Genomic DNA, 17,970 nt, shown 5'->3' on the forward strand with positions numbered 1-17,970 from the left:
CTTTTGAATGTTCTTGGATAACTGTTATTTTTATAATTGCAAATTAATAATTCAGCTAATAAATGTGATAATTTTTTCACTAACTATGTATTCAGTGATTGTAAGAATTTATTTGTACAACAAAAACTAATACTCAATCGAGAAAAGAGGAAAAGTGTTAAAGTGATTTTTTAATAATATATTGTTATGGAACGCTTACAATTTTGAACATCTTTAACAACAAAATACTTGGATCACAGAATATATTATCCTAATGTATTCTCTACTTGGATCTTCCACAAATAATACACAATAAATAACTTTTTATTAAATTCACGTCTTAAATCAATTATTTATCAAATACACTATATATCAATAATATTTAATCAATAACTCAAAATATTCCCGATGCGATGTCAAATATTTAAAATTGTCACTGATTGTCAGTGTCTGACTGACAATATATGCTGACAATATTATATTGGGCTGAGTGCGTTGTAAGACAAAAATAGATTTGGAAAATATTACCACGGCATTGTGTTCATTTTTTTCGAATCCTGAAAAAACCAATAAATATTTTTGAAAAATTTAAACGCAGAATGAAAGACTAAATTATTACCGAGGGCCGAAAGTCCCTTAGAATAAATAAAAAGTTTATTTTGAATGAGATATTTGAAATTAAAAATCACACTAAATTTTCTCTTAGTTTTTCACCCCTGTAACTTATTAAAATAAACATTATAGAAGTTCTCATGGACTTTCGGCCCTCGCTAATAACGTAATCTTTCATTATGCGTTTAAATTTTTCAAAAATACTTATTAGTTTTCTCAGGATTCGAAAAAAATGAATCTCCATTTGAATAGCATTGCAGCCGAATATACGTACCGATCCTCTTAATCAAATATTTGTTTCGGTCCGATGATTCAAAGTAGCGAATGTATAATAGCGAATAACTGTATAATCAAATAATGAAAATCTGTGAAAATGAAATCATAAACTGCCCCACAAGAATTTCTTGGAAGCGATACTGAAACAAAATTCGCACAAATTGTAAACACGTGCATTTTATTCTTCTCAGCAGTTTAGCATTTTCGACAGTTTACAGATTATAATTGAATAACTATTAAATAAATAACAACACAAACTAACGAATGTGACATACTCGACATTTAGCGTTGTACAAATATACCTTTAGTTAGATTTATACAAAGTAAAGGTATCGAATTTAACCATTTTCGTCAGTTTGCAGTCAACCAAATGAAAGAATGTTCATATTCGATAGTTTAAACAGCATATTTCCCGCGCTCCTAATCAAGCTACAATAAAGAGAATTTGCCACAAGATGTATCACGTATAATGCGAGGGCAAGGTATCGAATCTGAAAAACTCGATTTTTCACATTCGATAGTTGGAAATGGAAGGGACGATATGATATTGTAAAAATATCGTCACGATCGATTACTTTTGTGTCAAATTATCTTTATTGGCATTATTGATTGGTTATCAATTTGAAGTATTGTAATCGCCAACCAATTATACATCTATAAGTATACCTAAGTCCGTTTTAATATGCAAATACCGTCAAGGAATACATAATTTTCTAAGTTCAATGTATAATAATCACAGAGGTACGTTTTTTTCTGTCACTTCCAACTGCAATGTGTTAGAGAGTATTCGATAATCTGTGACGCACTGAAAAGATGGTTTAGGATGATCTGTACGGTCAAACATGTTATAGTTATTATAGTATGACCGCAGCAGTGAGATTTGTTTTCTAAAGCTTACTAGTAATAAAAAACAACTTTCTAATTCAAATTGAAATTTTATTATTAACTAAAAAAATAGATCAAAGATCTCTTAACGTATAAATACTTAGTTTTGGAAAATGATATATATATATCGTACAATAATCACATATAGTATTCTAAATACAGAGAGGGGTAAAACTATGGAATAAATTCATTTTTTTTGGAGAATGGGAGATTTTGGAGAAAAATCCTGAAACAGGTCGGTTTTTATTTGTAAATTATGATTTTTTAAATTGAGAATAGGGGTCGTGTGATAGTTCATTTGAAAGGTTATTCAATTCTGTTTTCAATAATATAAACATTACCATAATTATTTATACAGGGTGGCCAAAATTTTTTAATTAAATTAATTCACACAAAAAGAAGAATGTATGTAATTTGTTTAATTCAAAATACATTTTACTGCTGTCAGAAAATAGAAAAAAAAATGTTTATTTGTAAAATAAACATTGCTTTTCGCTTAAATTCAATGTTAAAGCTGCCACCCACCTGGCTCTTGGCAGTTTAAACATCTAATTTAAGCGAAAAGCAATGTTTATTTGTCATATAATTTTTTTCTGTTTTCTGACCGCAGTAAAATATATTTTGAATTAAATAAATTACATACATTCTTCTTTTTGTATTAATTAATTTAATTCAAAAATAATTTTTTTGGCCACCCTGTATAAATAATTATGGTAAAGAGAATTGAATAACCTTTCAAATAAACTATCACACGACCCCTATTCTCATTTTAAAAATTACCGATTACGTCATCACGCCCAAGAAATAAACGAGGCCAAGGCTCAATTTGGGTTGTAGTGCCGTAGAAGAAGAAGAAGTCACCACGCCCAGATGGATGACGTCTCTGGTATGACATATAAGCCAAAAAATCATAATTTAAAAATAAAAATCGACCTGTTTAGGGATTTCTCTCCAAAATCTCTCGTTCTCGAAAAAACGAATTTATTCCATAATTTTGCCCCTCGCTATATATTAATCATAATGTAAGTACCTACAGTTATTGTTTTTCGTTCTCTTTGTCTTCTTTTCCTCCGGGACTCCGAGTGTTGCAGCAAGCTTTGAGTGCGTTGTATAAATTATCTGTAATTTTTTTGTTGTCCATTTGCTGGGGATTAAAATCAAAAGTTTTGGAAGAATCAGATGTCTTTCCAGTAACATCTATTAGTTTATTAAGGAAAATATCATAGCAATGATTCTTGCAAAGAGTAAATTGATATTAAATAATTTAATAAAACGCAACATTTTATTTATTACTTGAATGATGTAAAATTGACATCATGTAACAAGGGAAATCCTCGAATTTTTGCAAACGCTCACTGATATCTGGATGTGAATAGTTAATATCAATTATAATAGTTAATAATTGAAATTATTGGATGAAATATAAACCGCACAACTTCAAAATCGCATTAAAATAATCCGCATAAAAAGAGACCTTACTGCATATACTGCATCTACTTTGTTAATTTCTTTTGTTAATTTTCTACTTTAGCAACGCTGTTCTGACAGACATGCCTACGATATAGATTGGTTTGGTCGCCAGGCCTTCCTATACCTTTTGTACTGTTTTAAATACGCATTAAAATATATCTGTTGCTTCCATTAAAGGCGCCTACAATACAAACGTTAGATTCTTTCCCAATCTGAATATATTAAATTCATAAATTTACAAAAAAAGGATACAGCCCCTAACCTTTTTCGTATCATAACTAAAATGTGTATTGGTAAGCAGTTTAAAGACCAAGATCTCATCCCTAAAAATCAATTAATTAAATATAGAAAACTTTATAAATGTTCTTCACACTCTAGCTAACCTTTTCTTCTGAAAATGCTTTTCTTTTGCTTCCATGTGAGATATTTTATGTTCAAGAGCATTTATTTCTTTTTTGACATCTGTGCACTTCATTTGCAATTCATTCATTCTATTGTTAAGGTCATCCTAAAAATGAAATTAATATCGTAAAACATTATTGCCTTAGTAAACTAACAACTTATTATAGGTAAATAACTTATTATATTATACTAAAAAGATTTATATAGGGTGTGTCAAAAATAGTAGAACGGTTGAATATGTCACTAAACGAACATCAGATCAAAAAACTATAAAACATGTGTTCAATATTTGTCAAAAATCTATCAAATGACACCAAACACGACTCCCACTCCACGCCCTATATAATATAGTTCCGTGTATGCATGCTCACTCATTACTATAGTGAGCGATATGTGATGTAATATACAGGGTGTAACGAAAATACAGGTCATAAATTTAATCACATATTCTGGGACCAAAAATAGTTTGATTGAACCTAACTTACCTTTGAAGTTACAAAATGAAAATCGATTTTTTCCAATATATCGAAAACTATTAAAGATTTTTTTATTGAAAATGGACATATGGCATTCTTATGACAGTAGCATCATAAGAAAAAATTATAGTGACATTTGGACACCCTTTAAAAATTTTATGGGGGTTTAGTTCCTTTAAACCCCCCAAACTTTTGTGTACGTTCCAATTAAATTATTATTGTAGTACCATTACTTAAACACAATGTTTTTAAAACTTTTTTGGCTCTTAGTACTTTTTCGAAAAGTCAGTTTTTATCGAGATATTTTGAATATTTGTCAAATCCACCACATATTTGTATATGGTTAAGTACGATTATGGAGACTTGGTAATAATATGAAAATTTATGTATGATTTACATTTTTAGGTATATTTTGAACCGTATTAAAAAAGAAGCCATATCTCGATAAAAGGTGCCTTCTCGAAAAAATACAAAGAGGCAAAAAAGTTTTAAAAACACTGTGTGTAACTAATGGCACCGCAGCAATATTTTAATTGGAACGTACACAAACATTTGGGGGGTTTAAAAGAACAAAAGCCCCATAAAAATTTTATGTAAACATATTAAAAAATAAGCCCCAACTCAATAAAAACTGCCTTATCGAAAAAATACTAAGAGGCAAAAAAGTTTTAAGAATATTAAATTAAACTAATGGTACCACAGTAATAATTTAATTGAGACGTACACAAAAGTTTGGGGGGGTTTAAGGGAACAAAACCCCCATAAAATTTTTATGGGGTAAACAAATTTCACTATAATTTTTCTTTAAGATGCTCCTGCCATAAGAATGCCACATATCCATTTTCAATAAAAAATCTCTAATATTTTTCGATATATTCGAAAAAATCGATTTTCATTTTGTAACTTCAAAGGGCTATAACTTTTTTTATGTGCATATTTGTACTAAGGTAAGTTAGGTTCCTTCGAACTATTTTTGGTCCCAGAATATGTGATTTAATTTATGGCCTGTATTTTTGTTACACCCTGTATAAGATAATATCTATAGTATAGCTCCCCGTGCGTGACAAGCTTTGGAGGTATAACCGAGAAGACATTCAACTGAAAATTAAAAGTGTACATACTCGTTATAAGATATGCAAATGACACTGTGATAATGGCAAGCTCTGCCAAAGAACTCCAATTACTACTATAGAAAACAAACAGTTTCTGTGAAAAATATGGGCTAAAAGTGAATATAAAAAAGAATAAATCGTCGCCGTGGAGGTCAAGGGAGCCAAGCCACAAATTTATCGAAATTGAGGTAAGTGCATAGGATGTATTTAAAACCCTCAAAAAATGACGTGGTCAATGGATTTGAGCAATAAATGTCTTCTTTACTATTTTATAATACGCCAATAGATGTAGCACAAAACTTGTAAAACAGTCAACGACAATTATTGCTCAACGACAATTATAGCAGCTTATTATAAGCCGCTTTTATTCATTGACTTCCATAATTTATTTATTTCTATCTTAAAAGAATTCGAAGTCTACAAATCTGAGTGGTATATATCTGTTGACCACTCAATATAATTCAACCGGCCCACGCATCGCACAGTGGTCCAAAATCCCGAAAAGCTGGCCAAGTCAAAAAGGAAATTCAACGTTTCGAGAATATTATTACATTTTCTAAAAGATAATTAAATTCCCTATTCAGTGTTGGCAACCCTAGAGCTATATCTCCTATATCTGAATTTCCAGTTCAGTGCCAGTTTCCAGTTCCAGTTTTGTGCATATATTTCGAAAAGGAAGTGCGCGAAATCAATTCTGCAAAATGGAGGATATTCGTGGAGCTATCTTTAATAAAAGCCGATAATATAAAAATATTTGTATATGTGTTAGGTATATGTAGTAGATTTTAAGTTGAAGTTAAGTAATAAGAAAGTACCTATATATTTTGAAAAAATTAAATTTTCAGATAGCCAAATAGTTATGTATTCCATCGAATTCCAAAATGTTACTACAATCATCTTTTAGCTTATATTTCTCTCTTTAATATTAAAAAAGATTAGCTGCCACTATCTGCCCCTTTGGTTTTGCGAGAATTTTTTGTACAAGCGGTCTGTGCTATGAGTTTCAATATGATTCGTTCACAACGCAGAATAAACAGATTATGCCGCAGCATTTAGGTAGTTGTTATGACTGTAGATCTTTAGTTATTTCAGTATCGTAGGGTAAAATCGTAGATAGAAGGGTCAGGTACAGTATTGTTGAAAAATAAAGTAAAAATTAGTTTTGACTATCATATGATTAATAATCGAATTTAACGTTGGAATAAAAAATTGGCGGATTGTATCCGCCATTTTGTTTTTTGAAATTTCGACTTCGGATTCGTAATCAACAACCTCAAAACCCCCCGGATATCAAATTTCGACGGTATTACATATATTTAAAATACATTAACCCGCCATATTACATCCACCATTTTGTTGTTTGCAATTTAGACTTCGAATTCGTAATTCGCGACCTCAAAAACCCCTATACATGCCTAATTTCATGCAAATCAAAAAACGCTTTCATATTTTGGCCATCTTTTCGGGTTTTTGGACCACTGTGCATCGGTTAAATCTAAACGGTTTTTACACTAATAATATCCTTACCCTTACTAAGCAAATAATTAATAACTCCTTACGTAGGTAGGTACTCTTACTAAGCAAATTTAACAAGAATTTAATAGGAAAATTTATTTTTTATTAGTCGTCTGGCTTTGCTATTTGTGATTGGTGTGTTTGCTTTTATTTTTTGGTTCAAAAATGGTTAATTTAGTTAAACCCTTTAACGCTCTCTGGTAGCTATATATACCATAAGCTATTACGGCTTAATTTGTTATCAGAGTTGCGGTGAAAACAATTTTTATAGGCGAAGTCGATACACTGAATGCTTGCTGGTAGGTGTGAATACCGAAAACCTGTATGCGGCGTGGCAACCAAGTGCTCTTCACAAAGCTGGTATGATAAGCTACCAGTGCCCCTTTCTGCAAAAGTCTATGTAAAAAATCGTTCAATTTTATTTTTGTTTTTTGCACAAGTGTCATTTGGAATAAACTACTTCGACAAAAATTGAAGGTAAGTGTCAAGTGTACCTTTTTCATTATTTTTAACTAGCAGATAATTCTTTAAAAGCACTGGCATAGTTATTGCAATAATAAATATGTTTTAGGAGAATTGTAACCCCAAAATTCATTGTTTTTATTTATCCCGGCATACAAACAATTTTTATTTTTTTGTTTTGAAACTTATGCCAGTTATTGAACAATATTGTGGCAACAAATTTCTGTAAAAATCTTGTTGATTGACATTAGCGATAGGAAAATATTTTTAATCATTTTGAGGATTGTACCAAATAAGAGGTTATTTTTTCACATACTAAACCAAAAAATCTCGAGATCGTAGTTTACGCCCAATACTAAAATTTTTACGGATACATTAAAGCAAAGTTTAGTATTTATTTGCTAGACAAGGTTCTATAAGACTTTAAATTATTTATTAGACCTATTTGTCATTACAATTTTTCCAGTAGGTTTGGTTAGATTTTTCCAGTACATTACTCCTATGTTTTTTTAGATGTCTAGAAACCGACCGCTTACAGAAGCTGAACTCCAGTATATAGTAGACCATCTAAGCGATGAAGAGTATTGTCTTTCCGAATTTGATGGCGATGAGGATGCGGACGACAATTTCCCTGAGACAAGCTCAATTTCCAGAACTCAGTCACAATCCTCGACTACTAGTATCGACAGCCAGCCGACATGTTCCAGTACTTCAGTATAGCACTTGAAAAGGGTGCGCCAATGTACAAGAAAGACAAATAAGACATTTGTCTTACAAGGAAGACAAATAATTCTAGCGGAAACGAAGATTTTGATAATTCCGATCAAGATCCTCAGTTTGATCCAGATGACGGATTTGGTTTCAAGCACAACAAGCTGGCTAGGTTATTTCCTAAAAACATTTTTTCTGATAAAGACGACGAGGATGAACAACTGTTAACATTACCTCAAGCAACAAATTCTCTACCTTTTAGACGCAGCAATAGTAAACAGCTCTATTTTATATAAGGAGACTCTGAAAAAAAAAACTCAAGTGCTAAGCCTATGACTGCATAACAGTTCCGCAGTGAACTAGCTGATAATTTTATTAGCACTTTTACTTTCAGAAAAAAATCTGGACCACCATCAAACTCAACTTTGAATGCTGGTTCACACTTATCCACCAAAGGAACTTATAGGCGCTGTGCCCTTTGTGCTTCATCTAAAAAGAAGCAAACGCGCAGCAATTTGTTTTGTCAAGTTTGTAACATTTCTCTATGAAAAGACTGTTTTGCACCCTACCATAGTAGATAGAAAGTTCTTAGATAATAAATTTAAAACATTACTGTATTTAGTTTTTTTACATTTTCAAAATAAAGTATTTTTTTTATAAATTTTTGTAATTGTTTTTACTGGTCGTTATATATACCATTGCCCACTAAGTATTAGTTGTTTGTCAAAATGCACACTGGTAGCTATATCTACCACCCTTTCCAGCCCTTCTGGCGCAGAAAAATTTTTTAAAAACATTTTTTGTCTTATTAACGATGCATAATATACTACTTTTACTATTCAAAAGTATATTTTTACAAAAACAATAGTTCTGCCCGTTAAAGGGTTAAATAGTTTTGACCAAAATAAAAAAACCGAGATTATCTCAGAAGGTAAGTGAAATATTAATTTTTATTTTATATTTGTTTGGATTGATACCTGGTACCTGACTAATATTTGCGTATTTAATAAATCTGCACCTAAGTGGTAAAAATGTTATGATTTCAAAATTTTTAGAATGAGATTGATCAGGCTATTATATATATTGTGAAAGATCAAACTTTTCCTAATAATACACATCATTTTCAATGAGTCACTATGTAGCATCATAACAGACTAAAACTAATTCGCGTATGAGCCACATATCAGTACAACTACGTTCTCCCGGGGTTGGTTCTACTAACCTGGTGTCAGTCGCTATCAATAAATTTTCTAAGTGCTATTGGTGTTTCAATAACAGTCGATCAGCCTCCACTGAGCCCGAAGATTAGACAATTACCTATAGTCAAACTCTTTCCTACTTTTGACAAACTGTACACTTTTTTTAGAGTCCTGACGGACACAAATGAAAGGATGAACTGTAGGTAATGATGCTGGTTTATTTGTTCATTTACATGTATTTGTACACCAAGTGATATAAAATCTTAATTTTTTTAATTTTAAAATTCTAAAGGTAAAAATTTAAAAATTAAAAATTTTTGTTTATTGATTTTGAATTTATATTGATCTGCGCGCATGCGGCACACCGACAGTTTGGTATTAGTCTTTATACAGGCTCTGATTGGGTGTTGAAATGATCTATCTGTCAATAATTGAATGGTGGGCTACAACAACGTTGTAAGCGACAGATTGGGTCAAAGTGAGGTTTTAATGCAATATTATTGTATATCCAATGACCAATGCGAGCATCTTTTAATCAGGCTAAAAACATTTTACCTTCCCCGAGTTTTTCGTACCGCAATATTGGTATCCGTATTGTCATAAATGACTTGTTAATAAGTTTTTTCCATCTCCTGCATAATCTTAATTCTGTCGCTTACAACATTGTTGTAGCCCACCATTCAATTGTTCAATGTGGAGGTTATCGGTAAACAAAAATGTTGTATAATATATTAATTTTTATTGTTGTGAGGACAGAAATAAAATCAAATTTATAATTATAGTGACTTTTTAAATAGTTTTGAAAAGCCACAGGTACGTAATTCTAAATGTTTCAGTTGTATTCCAATAAAAAATTATCTTCATACCTATTTGGAAAATGTAAAAAAAATAATGTACTTACCTAGTACTTGCTATGCTATACCCCTAGTAGGCAATGCTTTAATTTACATAATCTGATTACGAACAATGCAAGAAAATGCAAGCAAGGGACAGAACAGAATGGAGTAGAAAGCTTGAGAAGGTCGAGGCCCTCTAAGGGCTGTAGCACCAAGATGATGATGATGATGATTACGAACAAACTTTCTACAAATTTTCATCTAATGTATCGTTTTCTTACTCTATATATTGTTGTATTTTAATTCGACAAAAATCAAACTAATAAAAATTCATATAAACAAAATGTCAAAAAGTTCTTCAGTTTGTGTATATTCACACATGACATATAGGCGAAGGTGGTGCAGTTTGAAATCACTTCGACTCTCGTACAGCGGGATACACGGGAAGTAGGTTCAAGCCCAATGCAAGTTATATCATTTTTTTATTTTTTTTATAGATTTTATGATTGTAAGTATATTATTATATAATTTTTTTCAGAAAATACGTATTTAATTAAAATTTTTGGCAACAATTATTGTTCAGAAATCATTTGTGGCATTTTTCAATGTGTTTGTGTGTGTTTTATTCTTTTATTTTTTTAATTTTTGGTATTGTTTTAATAAAAATTTTTGGAAATAGTAGAGAAACTGTTTAAAGTATATTGATTTTGTTGAAATCATATAATAGAAGTATAACTTCTTATGTGCGTACAAAGTACACACATTCTTTTTTTTACTTACAGATTCTGATCAGCTTGGTGTACAAGCCCAATCTGTCGAATCTTTTGAAATACCTGGACGAGATGAATATGTAGAACTCCATAATAACTCGCCCAGTCAGTACACTCATTAGAGAACACAGTCAGGGTATAACACAAGCACACTATGTCGATGTAGACGAAAGAGCTGATCAAGCAGAATATGCAGAGCTTAAGAATGTTACACTAGATAATATTGATATTATACACAATGAGGACTTAAACTTGGCACCGGGATTTCAACATCCATACCAAGTAACACCCCATAAAGCTGAAGTTCAACAAGACGATAATATCCCTGGATCATCTACATCTGTAATACACACAACCGAACTTCGCTAAAATTGTCTATTCGTTGTTTTGGTTTTAATACCCATGGTCGCACCCAACAATGACAACATTTCCTTTGCTTATTTTTCGATAATTCTTTTATAAAATGACCACACATACAACTTCTAAACGCACCCTTCATTCAAATTTCAACTACCTACATCTTTTGAAGAATATGTGTTGAACAGTTCACTTTCCAGATAATGTGTGCTCTTTCATTTCTGCTTCATTCAACCAAAGTGATTCAATTTCGAACCGTTTAATTTCACCTTTACAATAACACAGAAAACTACTAATGAAATGAATACTAAATAATTGAATACAGTGAAAAGATATACTTAAAAAGTTTTAGCTTTTTTCTAAATTTTGCAATGCAGAAATGAAAAAGAAAAGAAACACATTTAATTAATAATAGTTATTTATGATATAAGTGTTAAAAGTACACGTTTAAGGCACGCATGTGAAAGTTTGCAGAATGAGCGAAAGCAAGTTCTGCAATTCACATGAGTGCCTTAAAAATGTACTTTTTAACACGCATATCATACGATATTTTTTGTACAAACGTAATTACTGGACAATATCTAAAAAAACTTTTACTTGAACTTGACTGACATTCCATTTTTATATTTTTTTGACATTACATCAAAATTGCCTATATGGTCAATAGGAACTGCAGTGCCTTAAAATTTTTAAAGCACTAGTGCCTTAAAGTAGCATTTTTAACGCTTGTATGGAGTGCTAAAAATTGCATTTTTAACAATGTTGTAGAAAAATATAATAAATAAGTACATACTGCATTTGTTTGTGACTTTGCAACATAACTTTTATTATTCCTTGAAGTGTCCTTAATTCTATCGACATCCGCTGTTATCCCATCATTAAGGTTTTTTAAATATTCTAAACTCGTTGATTGTGAATGAAGAGTCCTTGTATTAATATTTTTATATAAGTCAAATTTAAATAAAGCTTCTTCTGTGAAAGGATTTATATTATGTTTTTGAGTTTCATTGCTTATGGAGGATATAATATCTTTTATTTCATCGACTGACACTACTTCCATTGTGAATATTTTAAAAATGTTTCTTTTTGTGATATAAAAACTGTTTACTTTTTGCATTTGCAGTATATTTTTTGATTTTTTGTTTTTTTTTTAAATCAAATCAAATCAAGTAACCGAATATGTCAATGTCAATGTCATTTTAGTCTAAAGTTGTAAGGTGTGTTCGGTATTTTCGTCTCAAAGACGAAGTTTTCAGGCCGAAATTACACGGTTCAACAAAATTGAATCAAGCTTGTCACTCACAGTGAGGTTGATTCATTTAGGCCCGGTACCTACTTTATGTCTCGATTAACAGCCAGTTAGTTCATGATACTATAAATAACATTAATAAAATAGCCGTTATTTGAATTGGGTTAGTTAACCGGAGTTTAATCGGGACCTCTTTAGGGTCTCTTGTTAGGTTGTAATCAATGCAATTACAAGTATTATTATAATTATAAATAAATATAATAATAATTATAATTACATTTATACATTTATTACAACGCAAGAGAACATAAAGAGGTCCCGATTAAGTTGTGAGATAAAAGAAATACAACTACTCGAGCTGGGGCATTTAGCGATATTAACTTATAGATTCACATTATATTGATTGTTTCTCACCTTTACACGTATCAAAGGAGTAAAAAGTAAATTGTATTCAACCCATTATTATTATACCTATTAGTATATTTGAATGATTTAATCACATATATACACAAGAAAGAATCTATTTCTGATTTAATTAAGTAGTAGGTAGTGCTATCTTACTGCAAATATCTAATTGCAATTATATTCTATGATTTTTGTAACTCTGCAGGTATCTCCCACATTTTTTAAAGAATATATTAAATAAATAGTCATTAAAAATCCAAACGTATTTTTTTTTTAAATTCATACATATTTCAATATACATAAATATATTTTCAATCATTCCTACTTTCCGAGTTCATTTCAATGAGAGAAGCGAATGAATTTGAATGTAGCATTCTCGGTGACGTCATTCCCGCCTTTAGATTCTCGACGCTGATTGGTGGAAAGTTACCAGACAACCTGACTATTTACTAACCTTGAAACCTCTTATCAGTGTTACACCTTACATATCTTGCCTGGTCTACCCTTTATTATGTCTATGGTCTTAACCCTGTCTCATTTTGACAGTCAAATGAAGTTCATTTTGACATACTAGTTTACGACAGCTGTTTTTGACTTTTGACTTCATTGCACACACTGACACATTAATCATCATGAAGGTAATAGTGACGTTTAAATGGACGGTGGTATTAAATTATTAATTTTTACTAATATAAGTGCTACTTAAAACAAATATACTGTTACATTAAAACAGTAAGAAGAACAAATACAAGCAAATAATTAGATTATAATGGCTGGACGAGTGCCTCGTTTGGGAGATTATCAAAAGAAAAACAATAGTATATATTACCTAAAAAAAGCTAAGCAGGCTTGTGTAAAAAACGATTTCGCCGAAGCCTATGAAAACTTTGTTTTGTATTTTGAAAGTTTAAATGATCCCGCTGAATCTACTTCTGCAGTGCAAACTGTCTTTACAAAACTCGTTTGCAAAATGGGAGCGGTTTTGGAAGAAACATCCAACATAGAAGAGCTCTTGAAATGTTATATTCAAGCTTTAAACCTATTTCCTGACAATTATGTCATACTAAATAATTTGGGCGCATACATGTTTAAGTAAGTGAAATGCATAATTATCATTGTTTTTGTATAATCAAAGTTATATCTATTTTTATCTCTTGTTTTGAAAATATAAACTAAAGGTGTGTCTCCACCAACGAACTGTCAATACTGATGGAATGGCCCCGTCCAAGAGAGGTCCTAGAGAGTCAGAGAATTTGTCAGGGAAAATTTGCTACAACTACAACCAGAGTTGCCAGATGTGATTTTATAAATCCCCCACTTAGAAACTGAAATTCCCTCAAATTGAAGCCTAAATCCCCCAGATTTAAATTTTGCTGCATTTTAATAAATTAGTAGTCAAATGTAGAGAACAGTAAACCAAAATTATACGACTTATCAACAGAGGGCCCTGGAAATAATTGATAGGTCCTATCATCTTCGATTATAGGTATGAAAGTATAAGGTTTGTTCCAACATGAACTTTTGGACGGTCCAGAAACTGTCACAAAACTACTTGTTTGCTGTGCGCATGTTCATAATTGTATTGCACAGTTATCGTCCCATGATGGTAATTTGGAAACCGATGTTGGAACAGTTATCTGACTCATAACTGATTTATCTATCATTATCATTTTTGTTGGTGACAGCTTGTGTGCTTTTAGTCGATCACGATTCCCGCTTTTGATTTGCAAAAAGGCTCAAAATTTGCAAGTCAGTCCAACCAGCACATACATTTGCCCGATTATGGCCCGATTACTGAAATGATCATTACGAAACTGTCACTGAAAGATCACAATTCTTGTTGGAACAGTGGGAAGGACGATCTGATGACGATCATATTTTTGTTGGAATGGATTTTGTTTACTGTGCAGGAGCGTTACCGTTTTGTGACGGTTCTCGGTCGTGTTGGAACAAACCCAATATACAGTTGAGTCCTCGAGTCTTTACCTGTGCGTCATTAATACCTCGTCAGATAAAACACATACTTTTTATTTAGCATCATTCTCTTGCACGCATTAAATTAATGACAAACCAGCTGCCGCCTGTTATTTAAGTAAAAACACATGTTATTTTTATGAACGATTTAGACTCAGTGTATTGAAAAGAGATAGGTACAAAGAAAGACAATTGGGGATGTCTTCACATATTTTAAGTACAATTTCTGACGTTTTGGTTTGTTTTACTATTGTGGCTGCCAGTTTGTTGAACTTTTTGCTGTTATTTTGTCGAGTTTTTGCATTTTGAAGTTTTTTATAGTATACAAACAGTTGTTTTCGTAACTAATTTTATATTGGAGTTAGAAGTTTTGTGATAAGTTTATGTTATTTTAAGATAAGTTTTGACGACATACAAAGCTAACCTCATAGTTGACACAGTTGAATGTTTGTGTTTAAGGTTCCGCCAAAGTGAATAAAATAACAAAAAGAAAATATGTTATTGAATTTTTTTATAAATTGTTTATTTATTTATTAATCAATGATAATAAAATAATTTATTACGCTACTTCAAATGTAGCTGTAATTATGCACCAAAATTTTAAAGCAAAACTTAAATTTGACATTATATTTATTTAATAACGTCTAATTTTATAATAACCCGTGATCGGAATAATATCCATTTGCCGTTGCGTTTAGTAAATTTCCGACTTATTTCGTATGCTTTAAATGATGACGCACGGGTAAAGACTCGCGGACTCAACTGTATACAGTTCTATGTATATTCACAAATTTAATTTACTGTGACCCCTTAAAATCTCCCATAATTCCCCCCACCCCAAAAATCCCCCAAACATATCTGCTTAGAAAAATTCCCCTAGACACTTTCAAATTACTCCAAAATTGTGGGAAAATACCCAAATGTGGCAACCCTGACTACCACTAGGTATCAATTTTTTTGTTTATGAAAGATGGCGAATATCGAAGGAGTTCCCTGACATCGCTCTCTCATCCTGACCTCATTAAATTCGCTTCATGCCCATTCCATCAGTATTTAAACTTCGTAGGTCTCCACTAAACATCCCAAGTAGCACCGAACGGGTTTATTAAGTCTTTTAAGGATACTTTAAAACTGTAGAATAAAACTAAAATTAAAACCATTTGGTTTTTAAGTAAACCTTTAGGTTGCAATAAAACCGCTTTCAGCATAAAGGGGCCCACTCTGAAAGAGGTCAATAAAACCAAAAATAAAAACCTTCTTAAAACTCTCGTTTTCTTAAGCAACTGGTTTTAAAGCTGCTGTGAAGGTGCTTTTAAAACCATGTTAATAGACACTTTAAGTGCAGACAGTTTTATAGCAAACTTAAAAAGGTTTCGTAAATGGAGACTTTTAAAGACGATTTACCATATTAAATGATTCTTTAACCCCATATACTCCATATAGGCCCACAAATTTTTACATGTGTTATGATAGGTAAGTACATACGCATTTCGTCGTCGTCACGGCAAAACTCACTAAGTCCACTTTTGTCAAAATTGAGGTCCCTGTACTAATCGATTCACAATATCAATTTTCATAGTCCGGCAGAAATAACGAAGTCCTAGAAAGTACGTAGAGATGATTGCCTAAATCACTGAATATGCATAAGTCCAAAATTACCATTCTGTTGTCAGATAGAAGCCACTAAATGTTCTTTTTCTCAGATCTGTTGATTTGGACTTAGTGACTTTTGCTGTGACGACGACGATTTGTAATCATAAAATAATAAAAAGTACTTGGTTATTTCGGACTGTCAAGGTAGAAAAACACTTGCACACCCAACTTTATTGATAATGTTAACAAAAAGAGGTATAAATAAATCAAGCGCCCTAAAATTTCTGACTTTTGGCGATTAAAGAATAAAAATAATAAAAAAATTTAAATCCGAATAATATTAATTTGAAAGAAAATTAATTTTATCTACAATTTTAATGTTTAAATGTTAAAATAAATCGAATTTATGTCTGTAAGTCGCTTATTTATAATTTTTATGTAAGCCTTATATTGTAATCTATCATGGCTTTCAGCATCTCCAGAAAGCAATATGGCTGAAATCCAAATAAAACTATTGGGGCCATTGACAGAGAATTGATAAGATCAAATGGTTTTATTTTATACCTTGCCAAGAGCATATATCCTACATAAAAGCAAGGTTGCCTTGGAATTAAGGCTGTTTTATCAGTTGAAGCACATTGCAATGTTAAGTGGGCGTATCACTTACTTTCGTAGACTGCTGACGTCAGACACACGTGACTCCCTACTTGAAATTGATTGGAAGTAGGGAGTGCGACCGACAATTCGATCTTTACTCAGTGGCGCCGGCGGAAAAGTATTTTAATGACAACAAAATGCATTATTCTCCATTCAAATTAGTTTTGTCGGGAATACCTTGTTAGATTGATTTTATCGTGGATAATATTTTAAAAAGAATTATCACATTTTTGTCACATAGTTTGGCCTAGGTCAAACTAGTTTATCCTGATATAATAAAGATTCACACTTCAGGATAAACTAGTACGGCCTTCTTCTTCTTCTTGTAGTGCCTATCCGTTTCGGATATTGGCGGCCATCATGGCAATCTCTACTTTTCACACTGCTGCTCTGAAAAGATTTGTAGTGGTTGTGTTGAACCACGTACGTAGATTTTTCAGTCAGGAAATCCTTCGCCTAGTACGGCCTAGCCTACACTAATTTAGCCGAGTCGAAAGTAATTTGACGAACATGTAAGGACTTTTACATGCGGGGAATTCCCAAATTACGTCCTTTATAATCCAAGGATGGTACTAAAAGTGAGAAATTTGACCTAGGCTGTCTGTCCGTCGGTCCGTCTGACCGCGAATATAACTGCTCCGTCACTATACTAGGTAGAATGACAAATAAGGTGTCCAATGAAAGCTTATGATCCAAGGATGGTACCCAAGGTGAGAAATTTGAGCTAGGCTGTCTGTCCGTCGGTCCGTCCGACCGCGAAAATAACTGCTCCGTCACTATACCAGGTAGAATGAAAAATGAGGTGTCAAATAAATGCTTTTAATCCGAAGATGTTATTAAAGGTGAGAAATCTTAGCGAGGCTGTCTGTCCGTCTTTCCGTCCGATCGCGAATGTAATTCTTCCGTCAATATACCAGATATAATGACAAATGAGGTGTCAAATGAAAGCTTAGAATCCAAGGCTGGTACTAAAGGTGAGAAAGGACCCCGCAGAAACCTTATGGGAAATGGCTCTCTGTCAAATGCTCTG

General features: G+C 32.0%; 2 protein-coding genes across 2 annotated transcripts in view; one reads left to right on the forward strand and one right to left on the reverse strand.

The window, feature by feature from the left end:
• Window positions 1-1,782: 1,782 nt before the first annotated feature.
• LOC114342556 (uncharacterized) lies at window positions 1,783-12,236 on the reverse strand. The gene is made up of 4 exons (XM_028293374.2): window positions 11,856-12,236; window positions 3,606-3,730; window positions 3,475-3,545; window positions 1,783-2,949 (listed from the first exon to the last, which is right to left on the reverse strand). Exons 1-4 carry the CDS (start codon window positions 12,177-12,179, stop codon window positions 2,789-2,791), a joined length of 681 nt encoding a protein of 226 aa, XP_028149175.1. The 5' UTR covers window positions 12,180-12,236; the 3' UTR covers window positions 1,783-2,788.
• A 1,086-nt stretch (window positions 12,237-13,322) lies between these two features.
• LOC114342566 (protein arginine N-methyltransferase 9) overlaps window positions 13,323-17,970 on the forward strand; it is a 39,886-nt gene continuing 35,238 nt past the window's right edge. Inside the window, exon 1 of the mRNA XM_028293385.2 lies at window positions 13,323-13,808. Within this exon, the coding sequence (XP_028149186.1) occupies window positions 13,486-13,808 (323 nt within the window). The 5' untranslated portion in view covers window positions 13,323-13,485. The remainder of the gene's footprint in view (window positions 13,809-17,970) is intronic.

This window comes from Diabrotica virgifera, chromosome 3 (assembly GCF_917563875.1).
Source record: "Diabrotica virgifera virgifera chromosome 3, PGI_DIABVI_V3a".
NCBI lineage: Eukaryota > Metazoa > Arthropoda > Insecta > Coleoptera > Chrysomelidae > Diabrotica > Diabrotica virgifera.